This window comes from Somniosus microcephalus, chromosome 25 (assembly GCF_052327205.1).
Source record: "Somniosus microcephalus isolate GS21.2 chromosome 25, FLI_Smic_1.0, whole genome shotgun sequence".
In the NCBI taxonomy this organism is placed as follows: Eukaryota; Metazoa; Chordata; class Chondrichthyes; order Squaliformes; family Somniosidae; genus Somniosus; species Somniosus microcephalus.
Window position 1 is genome coordinate 32613936 of NC_141011.1, and position 24074 is coordinate 32638009.

The 24074-nt window shown below is 44.1% G+C and overlaps 1 protein-coding gene across 4 annotated transcripts in view; it reads right to left on the minus strand.

Moving 5' to 3' along the window:
* Positions 1 to 24074, minus strand: part of ubr4 (ubiquitin protein ligase E3 component n-recognin 4) — a 195760-nt gene that overhangs the window by 25328 nt on the left and 146358 nt on the right. For all 4 annotated transcript variants that reach the window (XM_085967122.1, XM_085967121.1, XM_085967120.1 and 1 more), the window contains 10 exons: positions 21812 to 21953; positions 18870 to 18951; positions 18592 to 18765; positions 14959 to 15080; positions 13389 to 13586; positions 12480 to 12560; positions 12097 to 12184; positions 11786 to 11913; positions 4448 to 4555; positions 1070 to 1189 (listed from right to left, as the gene is read on the minus strand). In XM_085967122.1, coding sequence (XP_085823248.1) covers positions 1070 to 1189; positions 4448 to 4555; positions 11786 to 11913; positions 12097 to 12184; positions 12480 to 12560; positions 13389 to 13586; positions 14959 to 15080; positions 18592 to 18765; positions 18870 to 18951; positions 21812 to 21953 — 1243 coding nt within the window. The remainder of the gene's footprint in view (positions 1 to 1069; positions 1190 to 4447; positions 4556 to 11785; positions 11914 to 12096; positions 12185 to 12479; positions 12561 to 13388; positions 13587 to 14958; positions 15081 to 18591; positions 18766 to 18869; positions 18952 to 21811; positions 21954 to 24074) is intronic.

Consider the following 24074-nt stretch of genomic DNA (forward strand, 5'->3'; position numbering starts at 1 on the left):
ACCTATGCTTCTCTGTTTCTTGTTTCCTCATCCTCTTTGCTCAACCAATGCAGGCTGATTTTTCAGCCACCAGAATTGTGACCTCCCAAAATTCCTCCGATTACCTCCTCCCTTCCTGCCTTCAGAAGCTTACTAAAGATATTTTTCATCAACCAATCTTTTAGCTGAATCTCTGGTGTGAGGAACACTATACAAATGTTTTTGTTTTACTCATTCTTTTTTCTTCTGTTTTATTTTTGCCTTTCATTCCCTGCATAAGCTATGCTGATAGCTCGGTGGGTAAATGCACTATGGGCTCTGGTACTGAGCTATACAGAGCAGAAAGTGCTTGGATCAATTTGTTTTTAACGTTGCCAATTTTCTGCCTAACCTCCTCTGCTAAATGCACCAACTATTGTTGGAACATGGTCCTACTGGCACTAGTGCTCCTCGAATATCTTGCATCGGTGGTTATTGGACCTTCCCTCCATCATAAGGTCAGAACTGTTCGCTGATAATTTCAGTGTTTTGCTCCATTCGCAATTCTTCAGATAATGAAGCAGTCCATGCCCACATGCAACAAGACCTGGACAACAGCCAACCATCATCTTCTCAGGGCAACTAGGGATGAGCAATAAATGCCAGCTTTGCCAGCGATGCCCACATCCCGAGAATGAATTAAAAAATGAAATAAGCCTTGCCAGTGAATGTCAGTACATTTCAGTACACTGTGGGGTGAGGAGGGAGGGAATTACAGCCAAACCTGCCTGAACCAGTGCCCACACATTCACTTCCAGCATGAGCCACTGGAAAGCGATCAAGGCCCCCCCCACCCCCTTTACAAAGGGCATTGATGCCAATTGCAGTACCATTGCTGATACCCCAGCTGAGCTCAGCTTTACTGTAACTGGCTGCTCAAATCTGCACCACCTTTTTGGCTCAGATTTTATTTCCTCTGTTCTACGTGCTGACTCCTTGTTGGAGTAGAGTTCCATATGTGATGGTCTCCCTTTAGCTCCATTCATTGCATTCTCCATATTCAAGTTACTGAAGAATCTTCTGATCTTGAGAATTTGAAGAAGATACTCACCCTGTCCTCAGTCAGTGGCTCTGCATTTGCTTCATCTAGAATTATCTCCATGATGCTCAGAACTTGCTCTGCAATGCTTGCACCACCACTGTCTTTACTCTCCTGTTCTGCCAGCAATGCCTATAATACAAACAACACCTCATTAAACACAGGCTAACACCAATATATCGACCGCACCAACAAAGGTGAACAAAATAAATTTCTACTCAGCACAGGCAAAATTTTGACACATAATGCGAAGTATAGGTTTTTAAGCTGGAGTCTGCCAATTCCAGGAGGTCCAGAAGGTCATCAGATTTTTATCTATTTGGGACCATGAACACATTGGCCCCAGTAATTCCGTTCCAAACACGTGAGTACGGTCGGGGTACTCACGCGTCTGGCCGGAGGAAATGCCGGTTTTCAGCATGCACAGCGCATGCGGAGAAAACCGGCATTTCCTGTCCTCTGAACGAAGGGGTTCAGAGGCACAGTGCGTGCGACTGCACAGGCAGCGCGTGCGCAGTGAACTTCGTCGATTTCATTCATGGATTCAGTGAGGTTAAGTCCTTGCAACTTACACATGAAAAAAGCATGTGTAAAGTTGCTCCAGAGGCTGCGGAGGAAGATATATTTTATCGTGGAGCTTCTGAAAGGCAATATTTTTGTTTGGGAAAGGGAGGAAAGTTATTTTAAGAAATGATGAGGTAAGTTTTAAAGTTTAAATTTTTTTTTTTTTTTTTAAAAACGGGTTTTCAGTACTGTAGGTAGAAGGAGCAATTGTGGCTGTGTGAATTGAATTTGCTGTGTTTATTAAATGTGAAAATGACTGTTCTAAAATGAGTAATGTAACATTTCCAACATTTTTAAGAAAGAAACTTATCAGTAATATATTCTTTTAAGTAATTATGTATGTATGTCTGTATATATTCCTTTACGTACATATTCCTTTACTTATGTGTATGAATGTATTTAATTATGATTTTCCAATAAGTTACTTTCTCTGCAAGTCATAATTAAATACATACATTCATACACATAAGTAAAGGAATATATACATACATATACGCAAAGGAATATATACAGACATACATACATAATTACTTAAAAGAATATATTACTGATGAAAAGTTTCTTTCTTAAAAATGTTGGAGTCATTTTCACATTTAATAAACACAGCAAATTCAATTCACATAGCCACAATTGCTCCTTCTACCTACAGTACTGAAAACCCGTTTAAAAAAAAACTTTAAAACTTACCTCAGCATTTCTTAAAATAACTTTCCTCCCGTTCCCAAACAAAAATATTGCCTTTCAGAAGCGCCACGATAAAATATATCTTCCTCCGCAGCCGCTGGAGCAACTGTACTCATGCTTTTTTCATGTGTAAGTTGTAAGGACTTAACCTCACTGAAAGCATGAATGAAACCGGCGAATTTTACTGCGCACGCGCTGCCTGTGCAGTCGCACGCGTTCTGCCTCTGAACCCCTTCGTCCAGAGGACAGGAAATGCTGGTTTTCCCCGCATGCGCTGTGCATGCTGAAAACCGGCCATTTCCTCCGGCCAGACGCGTGAGTACCCTGCCCGTACTCACGCATTTGGAACGGAATTACTGGGCCAACATTTTACATGTCAATAAAATGAAAAATTTAACAATTGCACGATTTGCCCCCTTGCATCTGCAACTGAGGGTCCAAGGAGGTGCATTGCGCAAGAGGTCATCATCGTACGTATCCTCACACTGTTCCCTTTCGGGAACTGTATGAAGTGGTGGAAGGATTTCTGGCCATGTTAACGCTCCTTCCGTGACCATAACCATCTTCATACCAGCCATTAGGGTGGTTAGTCCTATGGCGTGAGGGTTTTACGGGCTCCCACAACCCATCTGTATCCCGCTGGATGTCCGCCCAGAATTTATAGTTGGAGCTCCGACTCCACTTGCCGGGACTGTCTGGAGCGGGGCTCGAAACCCTACTCCTTCTGGCCCAGCGGCGGGGATGCTTACCGCTACGCAAAAGGCCCACTCCGCGCAAAAGGTGACACCCATACGTTTCCTGCGCCTTTTCCCTCCCCGTGACTGGAGCCCTATGCTGCCACTTGAAAGACCAAGCTATCATCTGTCCTTTTTGCGGCGCCTTGGACTTCTCATTACCAATGATGAGCAGGCGCTGCGCCTCCACCTCGTTGAGGAGATTGCTGAGGTCATCATCAGTTCAATTGTGAGTTCTTTTAATGCCGTGAATTGTGCTCATTCCAGCCATTTCACGTTGCTAATCTGAGTGGGCCTTTGGTGTAGCGGTAGCATCCCCGCCGCTGGGCCACACGGCGTAGGGTTTCTAACCCCGCTCCAGACAGTCCCGGCAAGTGGAGTCGGAGCTCCGGCTCTAAATTCTGGGTAGACATCCAGTGGGATATTTGCGTCCGTGGGTGTGGGTGGCCCTCCCCTCGTATAGGTTGTGGGAGCCCGTAAAACCCTCCCGCCATAGGACTAAGCACCCTAATGGCTGGTACAAAGATGGTTACGGTCACGGAAGGAGCGTTAATCACGGCCAGAAATCCTTCCACCACTTCATACAGTTCCCCAAAGGGAACAGTGTGAAGACACGCACGACGACGACGTTGCTAATTAAATAAATGGAATGAAAAAAATGCTTTCAGGGCTTTTAAAAGTCTTTAAATCACTTTAATTCTGTTTAAAACTACTTCAGATTCTTCAAAATAATGTAAACGTTTTAAAAAGTTTATAAAAGTTACCAAAAGCGTCTTAAAAATACCAAAAACCTATTTAAAATGCTGCTCTACATGTAAAAATGCTTTGCAGCTTGTGAGAAACATTGGGGGCGTGTCCTTTTAAAATGAGACCTCAAGGGGCGTGTCTCACTTGCACTGCGCGCTCCAGGCTTCGCGCTGGCTGCACTCCTGGGTGGCGTGACGTCAGACGCTGCCCGGGAGTCAACATTTTAAAACAGGAATTCCAGGCGTCCCTGAAGCTCAACGGCCGGCGCGTCGGTTAAGTGCAGATCGGGGGCTTGCACGCGCGGCAAGCCCCCGACCCGAATTTCTGCCCCATTGTCTGGAGAATTCGGCTTTCTATATTTTCTCTGTATTTGTTGACTTATTTCTGTTGATCTATATGAATAACCAGCATTTTCTGCAACAATATAACTGTTTGTTTTGAATAGTTGACCCTCTTTCAGAGGTTAAGACTAAAAGGATCCTGGAAATCTGTCACGATTTGCAGTCTCCCACACAGACACATTTGTTATGGGAAGACAGACCAACTCAGCAGCTAGCCGCTGGCCTAAGGCAGCGCACCCTCACACATTTCATTTGTTTTAGAGAATTTCCAATGAACATAACCAAGTTTACAATATTTCCACTTGAGGTCCGAGACTCACCAGGTTGAGTGTACCCAGCATGACGTTCAGTGGGTTCATCTCTGGTTTAATCAGCTGTTGTCGATTCACCTTCACCTTTACACAGTAACTGAACAGCTTCAGTAGCACCTGGGGAGAAGAGGAAAACAAACTCAGTCATACTTGATTATTTTTAAACATGTAACTTCGCATTGACCTGATGAGTTTAAGTCCCAATTAAACTGATCCAGCAAATTCTGCGGGAGCAATCGGAAAAATACCTTGTACGGTCTTTTTCAAATGATATGTATTCTCTGAATAACTCTGCATCTGGATTCATTCTGGGGAAATCACATGCTAGGGACACTCGTATGATGATGTTTTGCTGTGCATGTGGCTTTCTGCTCCTGTGCTACATGCAAGCCCTGGCTAGTTTGACTTTCAGCAGGTCCAAATAACGAAAAAATTAAAACCCTAAAATGTAAAACAAGCTGCAAGATCTGTGGGAAGGCTGGGAGGGAGCTTGATGTGTGGAGAATATGGCATTCAAAAAATGAGACACTCTACACTCTAGGTACTCCACCTTTCATTCATTCAGCATCTTCCACGTTATAAGAAAGTAACAAAGTACAATGATGAGAAAGAGAGAAGTCTTTGCAGGGGCAGAAATGCCAGCCCCAAGGACACATGTCAAGAACATTATTGACAGTTGCCAAATCTAATCCATGTTGAGTTAACGCAGGAGGGTTAGTCCACACAGGAGGTTTACAGCTCCTACTGACTGGGACCTGATTTTGTGATGCGCAGGAATAGGTAGAATGGCTTGTGACTGGAACATTGGGTTTCCTCTCCAAGAGATAACAGCAATGCTGAAAGCTTAACTGGACCAGCCGCATCAACACTGTAGCTACAAGAGCAGGGCAGACGCCAGGTACTTTGACGAATGGCTCTCCTCTCAAAGTCTCTCCACCATCTACAGGGCTCAAGTCAGGAGTATGATGGGATACATGGCTCTCACCTGGATCGAAACAACTGCAATACTCAAGAAGCTCAATACTATTCAGGACAGAGCAGTCCACTTGATTGGGGCCCCTGCCTCTGGACCCAATATCCACACCCTCCACTACCAATGCACTGTGGCTGCAGCATAGATTACCTACAGGGTGTACTGCAGCAACTCGCCAAGATTACTTCAATAGCCCCGCTACCTCGAACATCAAGGACAAAAGCAGGTGGTCATGGGACCACCATCACCTCCAAGTTCCTCTCCGAGTCACACGCCACCCAGACCACCATTCATTTCTTCGTCGTTGGGTCAAAATCCTGGAAATCCCTACCCAACACCTTCACCACAATGATTGCAAAGATTCAAGGGCCCAGCTTCACCTTCTGAGCACCCAGGAATGGGCAATAAATGCGGCCTTGCCAATGTCACCAACATCCCATGAACAAATAAAAAAACTAATTTCACCATTCATTTCTACCTGCTGCTTTGACTCTGGTTTTCTCCACCAAGTCTCAGAAATGTAAGAAACAAAATAGTGCTTAGTTTGTTTTGGAAGAAGTTGGTAGCATCTGTGCAGTAACACACTGCTCTCAGAGAATTCACACCTTGAAAACAATGTTGTAGTTTCAGTAGACAAAAAAATTATAATTGCTTGTCCTGAATTAAGAAACCACCGTAGGCAGAAACATCCAATGTGCCAAATCAAATATAACTGATTAATTACTTAAAGTCGTTACTAACCCTACAAGAGGAAATTCCAGTTTTCCATGACAGAAACTGTCAGAGGATGTTTGAATAGAGGCTACATGAATTGATGAAAAATTGAATTTAGGTCCCAGTTAGGGACACGTAGTGAACGATCAGGATTAATGTATTCAATATCCAGCATGAAATGAGATGCCAAGTGCTATTCCCGCAGTCACCCGGATCAAAAGTAGTTGCAATATTTACTTGAACAGAGATAGGCTGTAACCTTATGTCAAACAGGCGTTGGAGATATGGAAAGGTGTGAATTATACAGCTTGTGATATTAACTGATTTGGTAGGAAGCTGTTGGACAGACATTTTCCATTTGGTATTATAGGTCCTTGGGAATAAAAACCTTTTCTGTGATTGGAATGAATGTATTTGACTTCTGCGGTTGCCGAGAGCTTGTCGCTATCAACTGGCAATAATTTTCTCCCAACACATCTCAAAGCGTTAAAAGCAACCTCCCATCTGGTCCTTCGGTTTACTGGGAGTGACAGTTGGGTTGCAGAGGGAGATCCAGTACCACGCAAGGATCTGCGGTGAGAGCCTCGTGGGATGGTACGTGTTCTGTACAGTGAGCGGTCGGTCAGAATGGCTTCCCAAGCCCCGAATGGAACCTCTAAAGAACTGCTGCTGTTCAGGCAGAAGCGTTTGCAACCATTTTCAGCCGAAAGTGCTGAGTGGATGATCCATCTCGGCCTCTTCCTGAGGTCCCCACCATCACAGAAGCCAGTCTTCAGCCAATTCGATTCATTCCACGTGATATCAAGAAACGGCTGAGCGCACTGGATATAGCAAAGGCTATGGGCCCTGACAACATCCCGGCTGCAGTGCTGAAGACTTGTGCTCCAGAACTAACCTTGAGCCAAGCTATTCCAGTACACCTGCAACACTGGCATCTATCCTAAAGTGGAAAATTGCCCAGTATATCCTGTCCACAAAAAGCAGGACAAATCCAATCTGGCCAATTACCGCCCCATCAGTCTACTCTCAATCATCAGTAAAGTGATGGAAGGGGTCATTGACAGTGCCAACAAGCAGCACTTACTCAACAATAACTTGCTCACCGATGCTCAGTTTGGGGTTCTACCAGGACCACTCAGCTCCAGACCTCATTACAGCCTTGGTCTAAACATGGACAAAAGAGCTTAATTCAAGAGGTGAGGTGAGAGTGACTGCCCTTGACATCAAGGCAGCATTTGACCAAGTGTGGCGTCAAGGAGCCCTAGTAAAATTGAAGTCAATGGGAACAGGGGAAAACTCTCCACTGGCTGGAGTCATACCTAGCACAAAGGAAGATGGCTGTGGTTGTTGGAGGTCAATCATCTCAGCCCCAGGATATTGCTGCAGGAGTTCCTCAGGGCAGTGTCCTAGGCCCAACCATCTCCAGCTACTTCTTCAATGACCTTCTGTAATGAAATCTGTTTGTCTTGATCCTGTATTCGTTTTGCACTCATGTCCAAAATGCACTTTCCCGACTAACCTGGGAGGTTCCAGGTCTTGTCTCTTGGCTCCGCCCCTGACTTCTCTTACATAAAGATCCCAGGGTCTGTATGACTCATTCCTGTGAACCAGTCGGCGTGTTGAGATGTTAGCTCTGATCTTAGTGATTAAAAGCCAACTTGTTTAAGTCTATAACTTCTAGTTTTGTGGTTATTGAAGGCCCATCACCTTCCCTCCATCATAAGGTCAGAAGTGGGGATGTTCACTGATGATTGCACAGTGTCCAGTTCCATTCGCATCTCATCAGATAATGAAGCCATCCATGCCCGCATGCAGCAAGATCTGGACAACATTCAGGCTTGGGCTGATAAGTGGCCAGTAACATTCGCGCCACACAAGTGCCAGGCAATGACTCTCCAACAAGAGGGAGTCTAACCACCTCCCCTTGGCATTCAACGGATTAGCATTGCCAAGTCCCCCAACAACATCCTGGGGGGTCACCATTGACCAGAAACTTAACTGGACCAGCCACATAAATACCGTGGCTACAAGAGCAGGTCATAAGCTGGGTATTCTGCAGCGAGTGACTCACCTCCTGACTCCCCAAAGCCTTTCCACCATCTACAAGGCACAGGTCAGGAGTGTGATGGAATACTCTCCACTTGCCTGGATGAGTGCAGCTCCAACAACACTCAAGAAGCTCGACACCATCCAGGACAAAGCAGCCCACTTGACTGGCACCCCATCCACCACCTTAAACATTCATTCCCTCCACCACCTGCGCACAGTGGCTGCAGTGTGTACCAGCTACAAGATGCTTTGCAGCAACTTGCCAAGGCTTCTTCGGCAGCACCTCCTGAACCTGTGGCCTCAACCACCTAGAAGGACAAGGGCAGCAGGCGCATGGGAACACCACCACCTCCAAGTTCCCCTCCAAGTCACACACCATCCTGACTTGAAAATATTTTGTCGTTCCTTCATCGTCGCTGGGTCAAAATCCTGGAACTCCCTCCCTAACAGCACTGTGGGAGCACCTTCACGACACGGACTGCAGTGGTTCAAAGCGGCAGCTCACCACCACCTTCTCAAGGGCAATTAGGGATGGGCAATAAATCTTGGCCTCATCAGCGACACCCACATCCCGTGTATGCATATAAAAAGGAGCTTGCTTTACCCTGCAGCTGGGGCAGGTGCTTCCTTGAAAGGAGCCCGGCCTTACAATGGCATTCCTTAGAGTGCCCCTAAGCCTTTCCTGGTACTATTTAAAAGCAGCTCTTGCTTGTCCAAAATACTCTTCTCATCAAAGTGTAATTTTAACAGTTGTTGCCACAGTTCCCATGGGAATGATGCCTAATTCCAGCAGGGCATCAACTTGCACCAATTCCAAGAAACACACCAGAGTTTGCTGCTACAATGAGGTTGTCTAAAGTCGGTTTTAGAAGGGGTAGATCCTGCCCAAAGCAAATGTGACACACAGCAATGTTGTGCTTGGGTGACAAGAGAATACAGCGATCATGACCATGAGCAATTGTAAATGGCTAGTTAGCAAAGTGCTTATTCAAGTTCTTGGCAGAGCTGAATTGTGACCGTGTCATGAGTACCTGTACAGGTAACTATTTCGATAACAATGGGTAGGAGTAGATTGGTGCTTTTCTGTTTTTGAACTCAGGAAAGGGGGCATTAATCAGAGGTCTGATTGATGTCAGAAAACTTTACAAATCTAGGAATAAGCACTGTAAACTTTAACTACTCCCAAGGACAGAGAACAATAGCAACATGCATTGTAACCTACAACCTCAGCAGGAACCTTTAAAGGCTACTGTGAAGACAATGCTAGGAGCACAGAACATTAATCCTGGGTGAATACAAAGAAACTGGCACTCCAGTATATGATCTGTGCTTACACATGGCATGGGAGCAGGATGCCGCATGCAGTCCTGCCCAAAGTCTCTGGCGTCAAAATCAGGTGAAAGTGCCTGGCACACAATTCCCCAGAAATAACTGCCAAACACATCTTCCCTTACCCTCCCCTTTCAGCATTCCGACGAGACCGTTCCCTCTGGTCCACTCTTCTAGCACCCCCAACACCTGCTCCCCCTCCCACGGCACCTACCCGTGCAAGTACAGGAGATGCAATACCTGCTCTTTCACCTCCTCCCTTCCGACCACCAGAGCCCTAAAAACTCCTTCTCGGTGTAAGGTGATTTATTTTTCACTGCTCATGATGCAGTCTACTCTACAATGGGGAGACCAAATGCAAATTGAGTGACAGCTTTGCTGAACACCTCTGTTCAGTTAGCAAACACGACCCGGAGCTTCCAGTCGCTTGCCAGTTTAATTCTCCATCCCACTCTGACCTCGGCCTCCTACACTGTTCCAATGAAGCTCAACGCAAGCTTGAACAACAGCACCTCATCTTTCGATTAGGCACTTTACAGCCTTCCGGCCTCATTGAGTTCAATAGTTTTAGATCGTCCATTTTCTCAGACAGCAGGTGTTGGTAATGGCTCAGCTTTCACCATTTACACCTCCTCTGGACCCATCGTTTGTTTCTTTACTTCTCCCATTACCACCACCATTTGCCTTGCGCCATCATCCCTTTAATCACTCCTGTCCTCCACCCTTTCCTCTAGCTCTGTACTTGCTTATAAACTGTTAAATTTCTAACTTCTTCCAGTTCTGAAGACCATCAATCTAAAACTCTAACTCTGTTTCTCTCTCCACAGATGCTGCCTGACCTGCTGAGTATTTCCAGCATTTTCTGTTTTTATTTCAGATTTCCAGCATCTGCAGTATTTTGTTTTTGTATTAATCTAAGCAAACCTGCAGCTGGCTCTTTTTTTTAGAATCATAGAATGATACAACACAGAAGGAGGACCTTTGGCCCATCATGCCTGTGCTGGCTTTTTGAAAGAGCTATCCAATTAGTCCCACTCCCCTGCTCTTTCCCCATAGCTCTGCAAATTTCTTCCCTTCATGTATATATCCAAGTCCCTTTTGAAATTACCACTGAATCTGCTTCCACCACTCTTTCAGGCAGTGCAGTCCAGATCATAACAATTCACTGCATAAAAAAAATTCTCTTAATTTCACCTCTGGTCCTTTTGCCAATTACCTTAAATCTGTGTCCTCTGGTTACCTCCTGCCACTGAAAACAGTTTCTCCTTATTTACACTATCAAAACCCTTTATAATTTTGAACAGCTTTATTAAAACTCCTCTGAACCGTCTCTGCTCTAGGGAGAGCAATTCCAGCTTCTATAGTCCCTCATCTCTGGCACCATTCTTGTAAAACTCCTCTGCATCCTCTCGGGCTCTAGGGAGAACAATTCCAGCTTCTATAGTCCCTCATCTCTGGCACCATTCTTGTAAAACTCCTCTGCATCCTCTCGGGCTCTAGGGAGAACAATTCCAGCTTCTATAGTCCCTCATCTCTGGCATCATTCTTGTAAAACTCCTCTGCATCCTCTTGAAGGCCTTGACATCCTTCCTAAAGTGTGGTGCCCAGAATTGGACACATTACTCTAACTGGGGCCTAACCAGTGATTGATAAAAGTTCAGTCTAATTCCCTGGCCTTTGTACTCTCTGCCTCTTTTTATAAAGCCAAGGATCCAGTGTGCCTTTTCAACAGCCTTCTCAACTTGTCCTGCCACTTTCAAAGATTTGTGTACGTACACCCCCAGGTCTCTCTGTTCCTGCACCCCCTTTATAATTATACCATTTAGTTTATATTGCCTCTCCTCATTCTTCCTATCAAAAGGCATCTCTTCACACTTCCCTGTGTTAAATTGCATCTGCCATCTGTCAGCCCATTTCACCGGCCTGTCTATGTCCTCCTGAAGTCGGTTACTATCCTTCTCACTGTTTACTACATTTCCGAGTTTCGTGTCATCTGCAAACTTTGAAATTATGCTCTGTATACCAAAGTCCAGGTCATTAATACATATCAAAAAGAGCAGTGGTCCTCATACAGACCCCTGGGGGACAGCACTGTATAACTTTCTGGTTCTTTGTTCTAAGGATGTGAACATTCAGTCGCTGATTCAGGCACTAATCTATGGAAACTGAAGATTACAAGCTAATGTTTTACAAGTGCCTGGAACCGGGACAGTGTGCCCTAATGTTCATAGAATACATCTAGAAACAATTAGTACAGAACACACTCCACCTCTAACACTCACAGTTAAAAGGTGTCGTCCCTGCTTGAAGTCTTTGATTCCAGCCAATCGAGTAAGCATGCATTCAAGACCGCCACATTGGGCCATCACTCCCGCCATTTTATACACCTCTTCTTCATCCTCTTCCTCATCTACATAGAAAGAGCAATAATTAAGAGTTATAACAATGGCAGTAACTATTGTAGCTGTAACACAGACAGTGAGTGTCAGAGCAGTATAAATGTTTAATGATTTAGAACTTGATGTGGGATAAGAGGTAGTGACTGAAAACCTGATAAAGGCAACAATTATCTGTGTGTCAGTGATGTTGTTACCTGTAGTTGAATCCAATGATTCAATAAACTCCTCAGTGGCGTCTCCCAGAAGCCCTCGCATTCGGTAGATTATACGCATTGGCTCCCCCTGTGCAACATTCAACCATGTTACTTACTGAATAATCACTTGCAAGTTATAGCTCAGTTACACTTGGGTCAAACATTAAACACACAGATAGATGAAAAAGAGGTTTTGGTACCAGATTACATGGCACTCTTTTCAGTGAACCTTTTCAACCCATTTTAGTTGATCCATTCAGAGATGCCCTACAATTCCCCTCCCATTGCAGCAGCCGATTGTCTCTTTAATGATTGTAGGTTTTTGCTTCCATCAGGAACCCATTCCACATACTGATCACTCTGTATTGCTGGCTTGCACTCACCTCATTGGCTGGACACCAGACCTTCTTGTACACTTCAGATACTGGCAGGTCCAAGCTGATGATTTTATTGTTAACCAGAAGCTGGAAAGAAAACCACAGATATTAGAATCTCATCAATATTGCATTTACTAAATACAAGATATACTGTAAGCTATCAGCATAACTAAACATTTACAGCAAGTTCTATAAAATGGATCAAACTGATTGAAAATGCTATTTTGTCAAAAGTAAACATGACTAAAATTAATCTGGAGGTGGAGTCTGTCATTAGAGCAGCATGAAGTGAGTGCACTCTGCTGACGTTCCACACGGCAGGCTACAATATCAGCCAGACCATCATGTGGAGGGGGAGGAGAGAATGGAAGCAGAAAAAAAATGTTCAAAAAAGGTGGTGGGGGGGGGGCGGGGGGAAAGACAAAAAGTGATCAGCACCAACAGCTATAAGGCAGCTCTTGAACAAAGTAATGGAACTGAAGGAATAATTGAGAAGCAGAACTATCACAGAGCTTACTTCAACAGCATCAGTCTGCCAGCTACCTCCAACTCCAAGGAGGACATGAGCAACAACATGGGAACACCATCACCTCCAGGTTGAATGCCATCCTGACTTGGACATACATCACCATTCCTTTATTGTCACCGAGTCAGTATCCTGGAATTCCCTACATAACATTGTGGGAGCACTTCACCACATGGACTGCAGCGGATCAAAGTGGCTCATCACCACCTTCTCGGGGCAACTAGGTATGGGCAATAAATTCAGCCATGCCCACATCCCGAGCACAAATTTGAAAAAAAATTGTAGGGTTACAATCTTCAATTTATAACACTGGCGTTCCAAGAGTTATTAATAAGGACTCTGTTGGAGCCAGGACACCATTTTGTTGCTGTTTCTGTATTGGTTCATACCTCCATCCCACTGTCATCTTCCAGCAGTGCTACAAGGTCACAATCCTGGCAAATCTTGTTCTTAATGTCTCTCATGAGTGGTCCAATGCCAGGCTCATTGCTGCTGTAGGGGTTTCCTGGCATCCTGCCCTGTAGGAAATCTTCTTGCTGTGGATCCTTTTCCAATGTCACAAAGAATTCTGTCACTTCATTTTCCTCCTGCCAAGAGAGCAGATCTATTGACAAAGGTGTTCATCTTTATCTTTGTTTTACCAGCATTAAATATCTCAGACACGGGATTATTCAGGGAGGAAAAATGCTGTATATACAACCGCAAGAACATTACAAGAGCACTTCTTTGTCACCAAGGTGGAGATCATCCATTGAGCTGCTTCCTTCTTCCCCTTCAAGCCAAAGCTCCCTCTCCTGACCTCGCTGCCTCAGTCTAGCTATGAACCTCTATCTCTCCCCACCACAAACTCTGCACTCATATCTATCCTCTCCCTGACCAATATTTAAGGCTGAACCAGGCTGTTCACAACCTCAGTGTCCTATTCGATTGCAAGCTGAGCCTCTGATTCCATCTGCTCCATCACAAAGACTGCCTACTTCCATCTCCATATTATCACTGTCTCCACCTGTATCTCAGCCCTCCATAGCCTTGCTCCTCCTCTCTAATCTCCTCATCTCTAATCTCTTGCAGCACTGCAAGCCCCCCCCACAAACCCTCCGACTCCAGCCTCTTGTGCATTACCTCTCTTTTGCCCCATCATTGGTGACCATGTCTTCAGCCACTTAGGCTCTATGCTGTGGCATTCCCTCCTTAAACACCCCCCAGCTCCCTTGCCTCCTTTAAGACCCCTCCTTAAAACCCATCTCGTTGAACAAGGTCACCCCTTCAACTCTCTCCTTTGCCTTGGCATCTATTTTCTCCGCTTAGGTTTCTATGTAGGACTTGGACATTTTTCTATATTCAAGGTGCTACATAAATATTGCTGTTGGGTTCTTCTGGTATATGTTGCTCAGTTAGACACTCATTTAACCATTAGAGCCACTGTGGCAACAAATACATAATTCTTATAACTCAATGTGGCAGAAATGTCTCAATTATATGTTACAAGTTTTACTGAAGATGTGAATGTAAATTAAAAAAAACATGGAACATGAATATACAGAATTATTTGAAAGAGTAAAGTCATTCATGGGATTCAGAACCAGGACACTAATGGTGTGAATGCAGCTTCCCAGACACTGGTGCAGGCAACAGCCAGGCAACGAGAAATGGGTAATAAATGTAACCTTGATAACACCACCCTCATCCTGAGAACAAATATTTAAAAAACAAGCATTGATGCGGATCCCATTAGTGTGGTCATCCTACTGTTGGTATGATGGTGACTTAAACAGAGATGACTCAGCACCGAGTAAGGATTGTTGCTTATCTTTTGCTTTAATGTGCCTGATCTTGTAGAACCTTAACCATCAAAGAAATGTGGCTTGTAACAGAGTCACTTATGTATAATTTCCTTGTAGGCCAGGTGGCTGGTCCAATGTACAAATCCATATACTCTCATGATTCCTTTGTTCTTACCGGGTAGATGATGCTGCACAGTCTCTCGAAGATGAAGACTGGTGTTCGGTAATCATCAAGGCTGTATCGTTTAGCAGTTTCAATACAGACAGCCATGAATGCCTTTGTTTCAGACTCTGTGCCTAAAGAAGTGTGTGGGTTAGAATCTGATCAGCACTATAAACAGACATCATCTTCACTCCGAAGAGAAACAGCCAGGCCCAAACTTTCAGAGCTTGAATCACATCCGCCTATTCTGTAAATCCCGAAAGTAACCTGCTAAATAAACAATTTTCCAACATTCTAGTCTAGGTTAGGGAAATGGCACCTATTTAACTGGAGACAGAAAGGCCAGGTAGAGTATATTTTGTACAAAGTACTTGTCAACTCTCATTTAAGTAAATATATTACAACAGTTCCCATCAGCAGATAACAGAATATATTCTGTCTTGTGGAAATACATTATTTTTGGTCTCTGTTCTGTTTCTGAGCTGCTCTTCTGTTGATTATGTTGGTGACTTGTCTGCGTTGCTGCTGCAGTGACTTAAATGGGAGTTAGCACTTTGAGTTGGCTTGTTAGCCAATCCAATCCTGGAAAATCCCCATGTTCTGACTGTGCAGCAGGAGTTGACCAGCAGTGCTGCCGTACACGGTCAGTAGTGACTGGGCTGCCGTACACGGTCAGTAGTGACTGGGCTGCCGTATCTACCATGCTGAGGCAACTCCTGATCAGCCACCAGGCAGTTTCAAAATGCAGGCTCCCAGGGAAGCAGACAGGCGCGCTTATAGCTGGAACTGAGAGTCCCAAGTGGTACATCACCTCCAAGATGTCATAGTAAGGGGCAGAACAGATTGGATGCAAAAAATGTTGAGGGGGAAGTGGAACACCCATATTCATGCAAGAATCAACGGCTTTGAAAGAAAAAGGACTGAGGTCTTACAATGGGAGTTTCAGTAATTAGGAGATAAATTGAAAAACAGGACCTCAAGGATAGTAATCTCAGGGTTACTCTCAGTGCCACATGCAAGTCAGCATAGGAACAGCAAGATAAGGGAGTTAAATGTATGGCTGGAAAGATGGTGTAGGAGGGAAGGATTCAAATTCTTGAGACACTGTGAGCAGTACCGTGGGGGGTAGCCCTGATAATAAAGGATGAGATAAAAAGACGGTAGGGAGAAAGGATCGTAGTCCAGAAAATCAAGGTGTAGAATCAGTATGGGTGGAGCTAAGAAATACCAAAGGGCAGAAAACACCGGTGGGAGTAGTTTATAGACTCCTTAACAGTAATCATAGTTTTGGATAGAGTATTAATTAGGAAATTAAAGGAGCATGTAACAAAGGTAATGCAATAATCATGGGGGACTTTAATCTTCATATAGACTGGGCAAGCCAAATTAGCAAAAGTAGCTTGGAGGATGAGTTCATGGAATGCATTTGAGACAGTTTTCTAGAACAATATGTCAAGGAACGAACCAGGGAACAGGCCATTTTAGAATGAGTATTGTGTAATGAGACAGGGTTAATTAGTAATCTTATAGTAAAGGATCCTCTGGGGAAGAGCAGCACGGTGGCATAGTGGTTAGCACTGTTGCCTCACAGCGCCAGGGACCCGGGTTCGAATCCGGCCTCGGGTGACTGTCTGTGTGGAGTTTGCACATTCTCCCCGTGTTTGCGTGGGTTTCCTCTGGGTGCTCCGGTTTCCTCCCACAGTCCAAAGATGTGCGGGTTAGGTTGATTGGCTATGATAAATTGACCCTTAGTGTTAGGGGGATTAAATACGTGGGGTTACGGGGATAGGGTGGGATATGTGTTGGTGTAGGGGTTACGGGGATCGGGTGGGATATGTGTCGGTGCAGGCTCGATGGGCCGAAATGGCCTCTATCTGCACTGTGGGGTTTCTGTGATTTCTGTGAATATGTTTTATTTCACAATGGGTTTGAGAGTTAAGCAGCTGGGGGGAGTGAGATGTACCTTAGTCTAAAGCAGAACTGGAAGCTCAACATTCCTGGTTACTAAATATTCAGGAGGAATAGAGTAGGAAAAACAGGAGAGGTGGCAATGTTAATTTAAGATTCCATTGCAGTACAAGAACATAGTGATGGTAATGGGGATAGTGTGAAAGTTGAATCTATTTGGTTAGCATTAAGGAATCAGTAGAGAACTGTTACTCTGTTGGAAGTATATTACAGACCACTGAACAGCGAAACAGGGATCGAGGAAGAGATGAGTCAACAAATTAGAAAAATTGCAGATATTAAAAGGAATGTGGCAGCACAGGTATGAAACTGGTTAAAGGACAGGAAATAGATAGTAAAGGTTAATGAATGTTTTTTGGACTAGAGGGATGGAAACAGTGTTGCTCCCTAGAGGTCAGCGTTGGGTCTACTGCTATAAAATGATTTGGACTTGGTACAAAGGGTACAGTACAATATCAACATTTGCAGACAAGCAAAAATAGGGAGTGTGGTTAACTGTGGAAAGGATTTCAGGAGCATCCAGATTAGTAGATTGGGCAGATAGATAGCAAATAACATTTAACGTGGAGAAATGCAGTGATACAACATGGGAGGGACAATGATGACAGGACATAGGCACTAAATGGTAAATTTTAAAAGGAATAAAGGAGCAGAGAGACTTAAGCGTTCAGATGCACAAGTCATGAAAAGGTGAGAGGGCAAGTTGATAAAGTTGTGAAAAAATATGAAAGTCTAGACTTTATAGACAAGGACATAAAATACAAAAGCAAAGGTGTTTGCTAAACCAATTAAAAATGACTGATTTGAATAGTCTGTCCAGTTTTAGGTAAACCAGTTTAGGAAGGATGTCAAGGTTATGGTGAGATTCACTAAGATAATATCAGGCATGAGAGGCTTTAATTCTGAGGAGACTTGACAAACTGGGGCTCTTTAGAAAAAAGTTGAAGAGATGTGATGGAGGTCTTAAAAATTAAGGTTTTTGAAGACTTGACAGCTCTTTCAGAGAGCTGACACAGGCACAATGGGCCAAATGACTGCCTTCCATGTTACAAAATTCCAACATTCTAGAGGCAGCATGTAAAGAAAGAACCTGCATTTATACAGCGTCTTTCATGACCTCAGGATGTCCCAAAGCACTTTTGAAGTGCAGTCACTGCTGTAATGTAGAAAATGCGGGAGCCAATTTGCACATAGCAAGATCCCACAAACAGCTCTGTTTTTAGTGATGTTGATTGAGGGATAGGACAGCGGGAGAACTCCCCTACTCTTCTTCAAGTAGTACCCGAGGGGGCAGACGGGGCCTCGGTTTAACGTTTCATCTGAAAGACGGCACCTCTGACAGTGCAGCACTCCCTCAGTACTGCACTGGGATTGTCAGCCTAGATTATGTGCTCAAGTCTCTGGAGTGGGACTTGAACCCAGAACCTTCTGACTCAGAGCGAGAGTGCTACCAACTGAGCCACAGCTGACACATGCCACGTACTATAACCTGCATCACCAGAGCAGGCACCCAAACTAAGCTGCAGAAATTAAGCTATGCCTACTAGATAGAAGACATTATAATTATTTTAACCAGAGACAGGGAGCACTCTGTCACAAAACTACTAATCTTTGCTTCCCCTTTAAATTGGAGTAGAGCTCAACTTTAAGAAAATTTTAATGTGCCTGTGTTATTACCTGTTGTCATGTCCTCCAACATCTCCAGCAACATGTCTTGTGTCTCATCAATCAGTTTTGTTCGCTGAACCACAAGTTTTCGCAGACACAAGTAACCATTCAGTACCGTGCCCACCAAGCGACTCTTGAAGTGACGTTTTATTGATTCCACCTCCACAAAGGATGAAAGCAGTGCTGAAAAAGGGCAGCAAAACAGTGAATATATAAAATATACGACAATCTACCTATTGCTGCGTTAGTGTACACCCTTGCACTGTAACAATCAGTGTAGATCTCACCTGTCAGGCTTTTTAATGCATATCCCTGCTGCAGGTCAGTGCTGAGTGTTGCCTCCTCCAGTGCCAGTAAATGAGCAATTTCCTGAAACACAAATCAGGTGACAGAAGCACCACAACATTAGAATTCAGACACAGTGGACCAAGGTGATTCAGCAATTAAAAGACAGCTGAAATAACAACAGAAAACGCTGGAAAAACTCAGCAGGCCAGGCAGCATCCATGGAGAGAGAAACAGAGTTAACGTTTCAGGTCTGGGACCCTTCATCAGAACTGGAAAAAGCTGGAGATGTAACCGATATTAAGCAGGTGCAGAGACGGGGTGCGAGGGAGGAAGGAATTGAAGGAACATACTGTACTTTTGTAAGAGGCAGGAAAGATAAAATGTTGCAAATGGGAATGGCAAAATCATACAGCATGAAAAATGGGGGCAGGGGTTATAGTTTGAAATTGTTGAACTCAATGTTGAGCCCAGAAGGCTGTAAAGTGCCTAATCGAAAGATGAGGTGCTGTTCCGCGAGCTTACACTGAGCTACATTGGAACAATGTAATAGGCCGAGGACAGAGAGATTAGAGTGGGAGTGAAGCAGTGAAATAAAGTGACAGGCGACCGGAAGCTCAGGGTCACCCTTATGGACTGAACGGAGGTGTCCGGCAAAGCGGTCGCCCAATTGCAGAACACCACCGCTCAGTCCGTAAGGGTGACCCTGAGCTTCCGGTCGCCTGTCACTTTAATTCACCGCTTCACTCCCACTCTGATCTCTCTGTCCTCGGCCTATTACATTGTTCCAATGTAGCTCAACGTAAGCTCGCAGAACAGCACCTCATCTTTCGATTAGGCACTTTACAGCCTTCTGGGCTCAACATTGAGTTCAACAATTTCAAACTATAACCCCTGCCCCCATTTTTCATGCTGTATGATTTTGCCATTCCCATTTGCAACATTTTATCTTTCCTGCCTCTTACAAAAGTACAGTATATTCCTTCAATTCCTTCCTCCCTCGCACCCCGTCTCTGCACCTGCTTAATATCGGTTACATCTCCAGCTTTTTCCAGTTCTGATGAAGGGTCCCAGACCTGAAACGTTAACTCTGTTTCTCTCTCCATGGATGCTGCCTGGCCTGCTGAGTTTTTCCAGCGTTTTCTGTTATTTCAGATTTCCAGCATCCGCAGTATTTTGCTATTGTATTAAAAGACAGCTATTCTTTTCCTTTTTGCTCTCTTGAAAGCACCGACTCCTTGAAGGGGTACAGGTGCACAGGCACTGGTCACCCTCTAGTACCTCATTCAAATGGCCAGTTTTCATGGGGAAACTTGACAGTGTGGTTACTGTGGAGGGCATCACAGCTTAGCCCCATTCTGTCCTCACTCGACACCTGCACGTTCCAGTAGGAGTCAGTGGATAGCGATCAGGAGCATAAAAGCTGGCTGATTTTTTTCCCCTCCATAAACCAGGGGCATTGACGGTAATCGTTGCCAGAATGCCACCCTGGCTGAATCCAGCTAAGTCGGCACAGACAAGGGATGGAACTGGAGAATGCGTTCAGCAATTCACTAGGCAAACTTGCTAAGCTATTGGGCAAACCCTGATGGCTCCTTCTCCTTACAGGATTCCTGTTGTACTCATGCATCAGAATCTTTCTTAGTTTTTGTGATTTTAGGTTTGCCTCAGTCACTATTACCTTTTTTGTCCTGTAAAGAATTGGAAATAAATATAATCAAGGAATGATCTCTCATCTTCTTTATGAAAAAGTAGCATTCAAAAACTTAAGGGTAACAGAACATTGGCCAAATATTATCAAAGACTGTAATACCTGTATGTACAAATTATCTCTTAAATGCTGTAGAAAATTTTGAATATGAGACAGAGAAATTAGATTTACACTACTTGGAGAGAAACAAGAGCAACAGAATGAAAGGAATAACTCTAATGTTAAGTTCTGATGAAAGGTCATCAAGCTGAAACGCAAACTCTGTTTCTCTCTCCACAGATGCTGCCTGACCTGCTGAGTATTTCCAGCATTTTTTTGTTTTTATTTCTAATGGCAAGATTTGGCTTCCTTTAAAGTTAATGCAGATCCATGACTAAATGTATAGTAAATTCTTGCTTATTCAAACCAAGTAGCACACTTGCTTTATGTCAAACTCCTGGCAGTTCTGTTTCTCGTTAGCTTGCAATCAATTTATACATTAAAAAAATATAATTAAGTTACAGCAAACTCTGTTCACACAGTACTTGAACTGTGCCTGCAGCAGAAAAAAATCTGGCAACTGGGACTTAACCCTTTAAAGGTATCCTGCGCCTCCATAAAAAGACTGGCATATCAGAGAGGGTAATATCATCCAATGCCAAGTCTTGCTAACAACAGTTACCCAGTGAAATGCCACCCTAAAGCAATGTAAGATAGATTCAATTAACCGTGTCCCTATAAGGTCAATCACCCATTCATCTACTCCCTAGACTACAGCTCATATCCTGACCCCTCAAACATGTACAAATAGATTAATGACAAGTCTGAAATGTCACACCGCCTGTTACAACCGATCTAAACTGATGTTGTCACTTTGGAAGCATTGGTAGTGCACATCTGTTGCTAAACCTGTCTAGGAGCTAATGAACCCAAACAAGACGACAGACTCTCATAGGGATCAACTATTAATTAGTTTGGCAGTTAACACCAACAAGACACGCAAAAAATGAGACTAACTGACTCGAATTATTCGGGGATGGGAGGGAGACAGAGAGAACACAAACGTGACAAACATTTCCTCTCTCAGGAGTTTGGGCAGAAGCCACATAACTGTGAAGTTCAGCAGCCTCAAGAGTGGGAGTGGACGGCTATGTAAATAATGCTCATGACGCAATGTTTTAAAAAACTGCAGCACCTAGAATTCTCTCGAATTCGTTTTGGAATGGAAACAAAGTGGGCTCGTCAGTGACAGACCTTTGTGATCAGGTTCCCGATGTATGGCAGCACTCCCCGAGCTGCCAGGTAGATCTTCCAATGAGCAGGTTTGATGAGCTTCTGATAGAGTGCAAGATACTCAGCTGCACACTCACCAGCAACACTCAGCTCATCCAGGTAACTGGCAAAACAAAAGCACAGAAGGGTGAAATCTTAAAATAACATTTTAATACTGACTAGAAGTCCCAGTGATTCCACCTGTGAACATTGCATCTCTGAGGCTGCTCACAGATTGGCAAATAGAGTTAGCATTAGTGAAAATCTGCAATCCTAGTCTATAGCATGTTTTCTTGGGGTCAGGTGGCTCCAGAGCAGCCCTCTGGCCAGCTTGAAGTCACCCCCTCATCCTGCTGTTTCTAACGGAGCTGCACGAGAACATAAGAAATAAGAGCAGGAGTAGGCCATTTGACCCCTCGAGCCTGCTCTGCCATTTAATGAGATCATGGCTGATCTGATCTTGGGCTCAGCTCCATTTCCCTGCCCGCTCCCCATAACTCATCACTCCATCGTTGTTCAAAAATCTGTCTATCTCCACCTTAAATATATTCAATGACCAACCCTCCACAGCTCTCTGGGGCAGAGAATTGCACAGATTTACGACCCTCGGAGAAGAAATTCCTCCTCATCTTAGTTTTAAATGGGCGACCCCTTATTCTGAAACTATGCCCCCGAGTTCTAGATACCCCCATGAGGGGAAACAACCTCTCTGCATCTACCTTGTCGAGCCCCCTCAGAATTTTATACGTTTCAATAAGATCAACTCTCATTCTTCTAAACTCCAATGAGTATAGGCCCAACTGCTCAACCTTTCTTCATAAGTCAACCCCTTCATCTCAGGAATCAACCTCGTGAACCTTCTCTGAACTGCCTCCAATGCAAGTATATCCCTCCTTAAATAAGGAGACCAAAACTGTACGCAGTACTCCAGGTATGGCCTCACCAATACTCTGTACAGTTGTAGCAGGATTTCCCTGCTTTTATACTCTAACCCCCTTGCAATAAAGGCCAACATTCCATTTGCCTTCCTGATTACTTGCTGTACCTGCATGCTAACCTTTTGTGTTTCATGTACAAGGACCCCCAGATCCCTCTGTACTGCAGCATTTTGTAATCTGTCTCCATTTAAATAATAAATTGCTTTTTTATTTTTCTTACCAAAGTGGATAACCTCACACTTTTCCACATTATACCCCATCTGCCAAATGTTTGCCCACTCACTTAGCCCGTCTATATCACTTTGGAGATTCTTTGCGTCCTTTTCACAACTTGCTTTCCCATCTATCTTTTTATCAGCAGCAAATTTGGTTACATTACACTTGGTCCCAACAGCCAAGTCATTAATATAGATTGTAAATAGTTGAGGCCCTAGCACCGATCCCTGTGGCACCCCACTAGTTACCGCTTGCCAACCGGAAAATGACCCATTTATCCCGACTCTCTGTTTTCTGTTAGTTAGCCAATCCTCTATCCATGCTAATATATTACCCCCAATCCCGTGAGCTCTTATCTTGTGCAGTAACCTTTTATGTGGCACCTTATCAAATGCCTTCTGGAAATCCAAATACACATCCATTGGTTCACCTTTATCCACCCTGCTCATCCTCAAAGAACTCCAGCAAATTTGTCAAACATGATTTCCCTTTCATAAAACCATGTTGACTATTATGATTTTCTAAATGTCTTGCTACTGCTTCCTTAATAATGGACTCCAGCATTTTCCCAATGACAGATGTTAGGAAACTATAGATAGACCAGTTAGCCTGCTTTGTCTCCCTCCCTTCTTAAATAGGGGAAAAAATTCTTAAATACATTTGCGGTTTTCCAATCCACTGGGACCTAGAATCCAGGGAATTTTGGTAGATTGCAACCGATGCATCCACTATCTCTGCAGCCACTTCTTCTAAGACCCTAGGATGCAGGCTATCAGGTCCAGGGGTACTTGTCCACCTTTAGTCCCATTATTTTACCAAATACTTTTTCTTTAGTGATAGTTTTAAGATCCCCCCCCTCCTTATAGCCCCTTGATTATGTATTATTGGGATGGTTTTAGTGTCTTCTATCGTGAAGACTGATACAAAATATTTGTTCAAAGTCTCTGCCATTTCCTTGTTCCCCATTATTAATTCCCCAGTCTCATCCTCGAAGGGATCAACGTTTACTTTAGCTACTCTCTTCCTTGTTATATACCTGTAGACGCTCTTACTATCTGTTTTTATATTTCTTGCTAGTTTACTCTCATAAT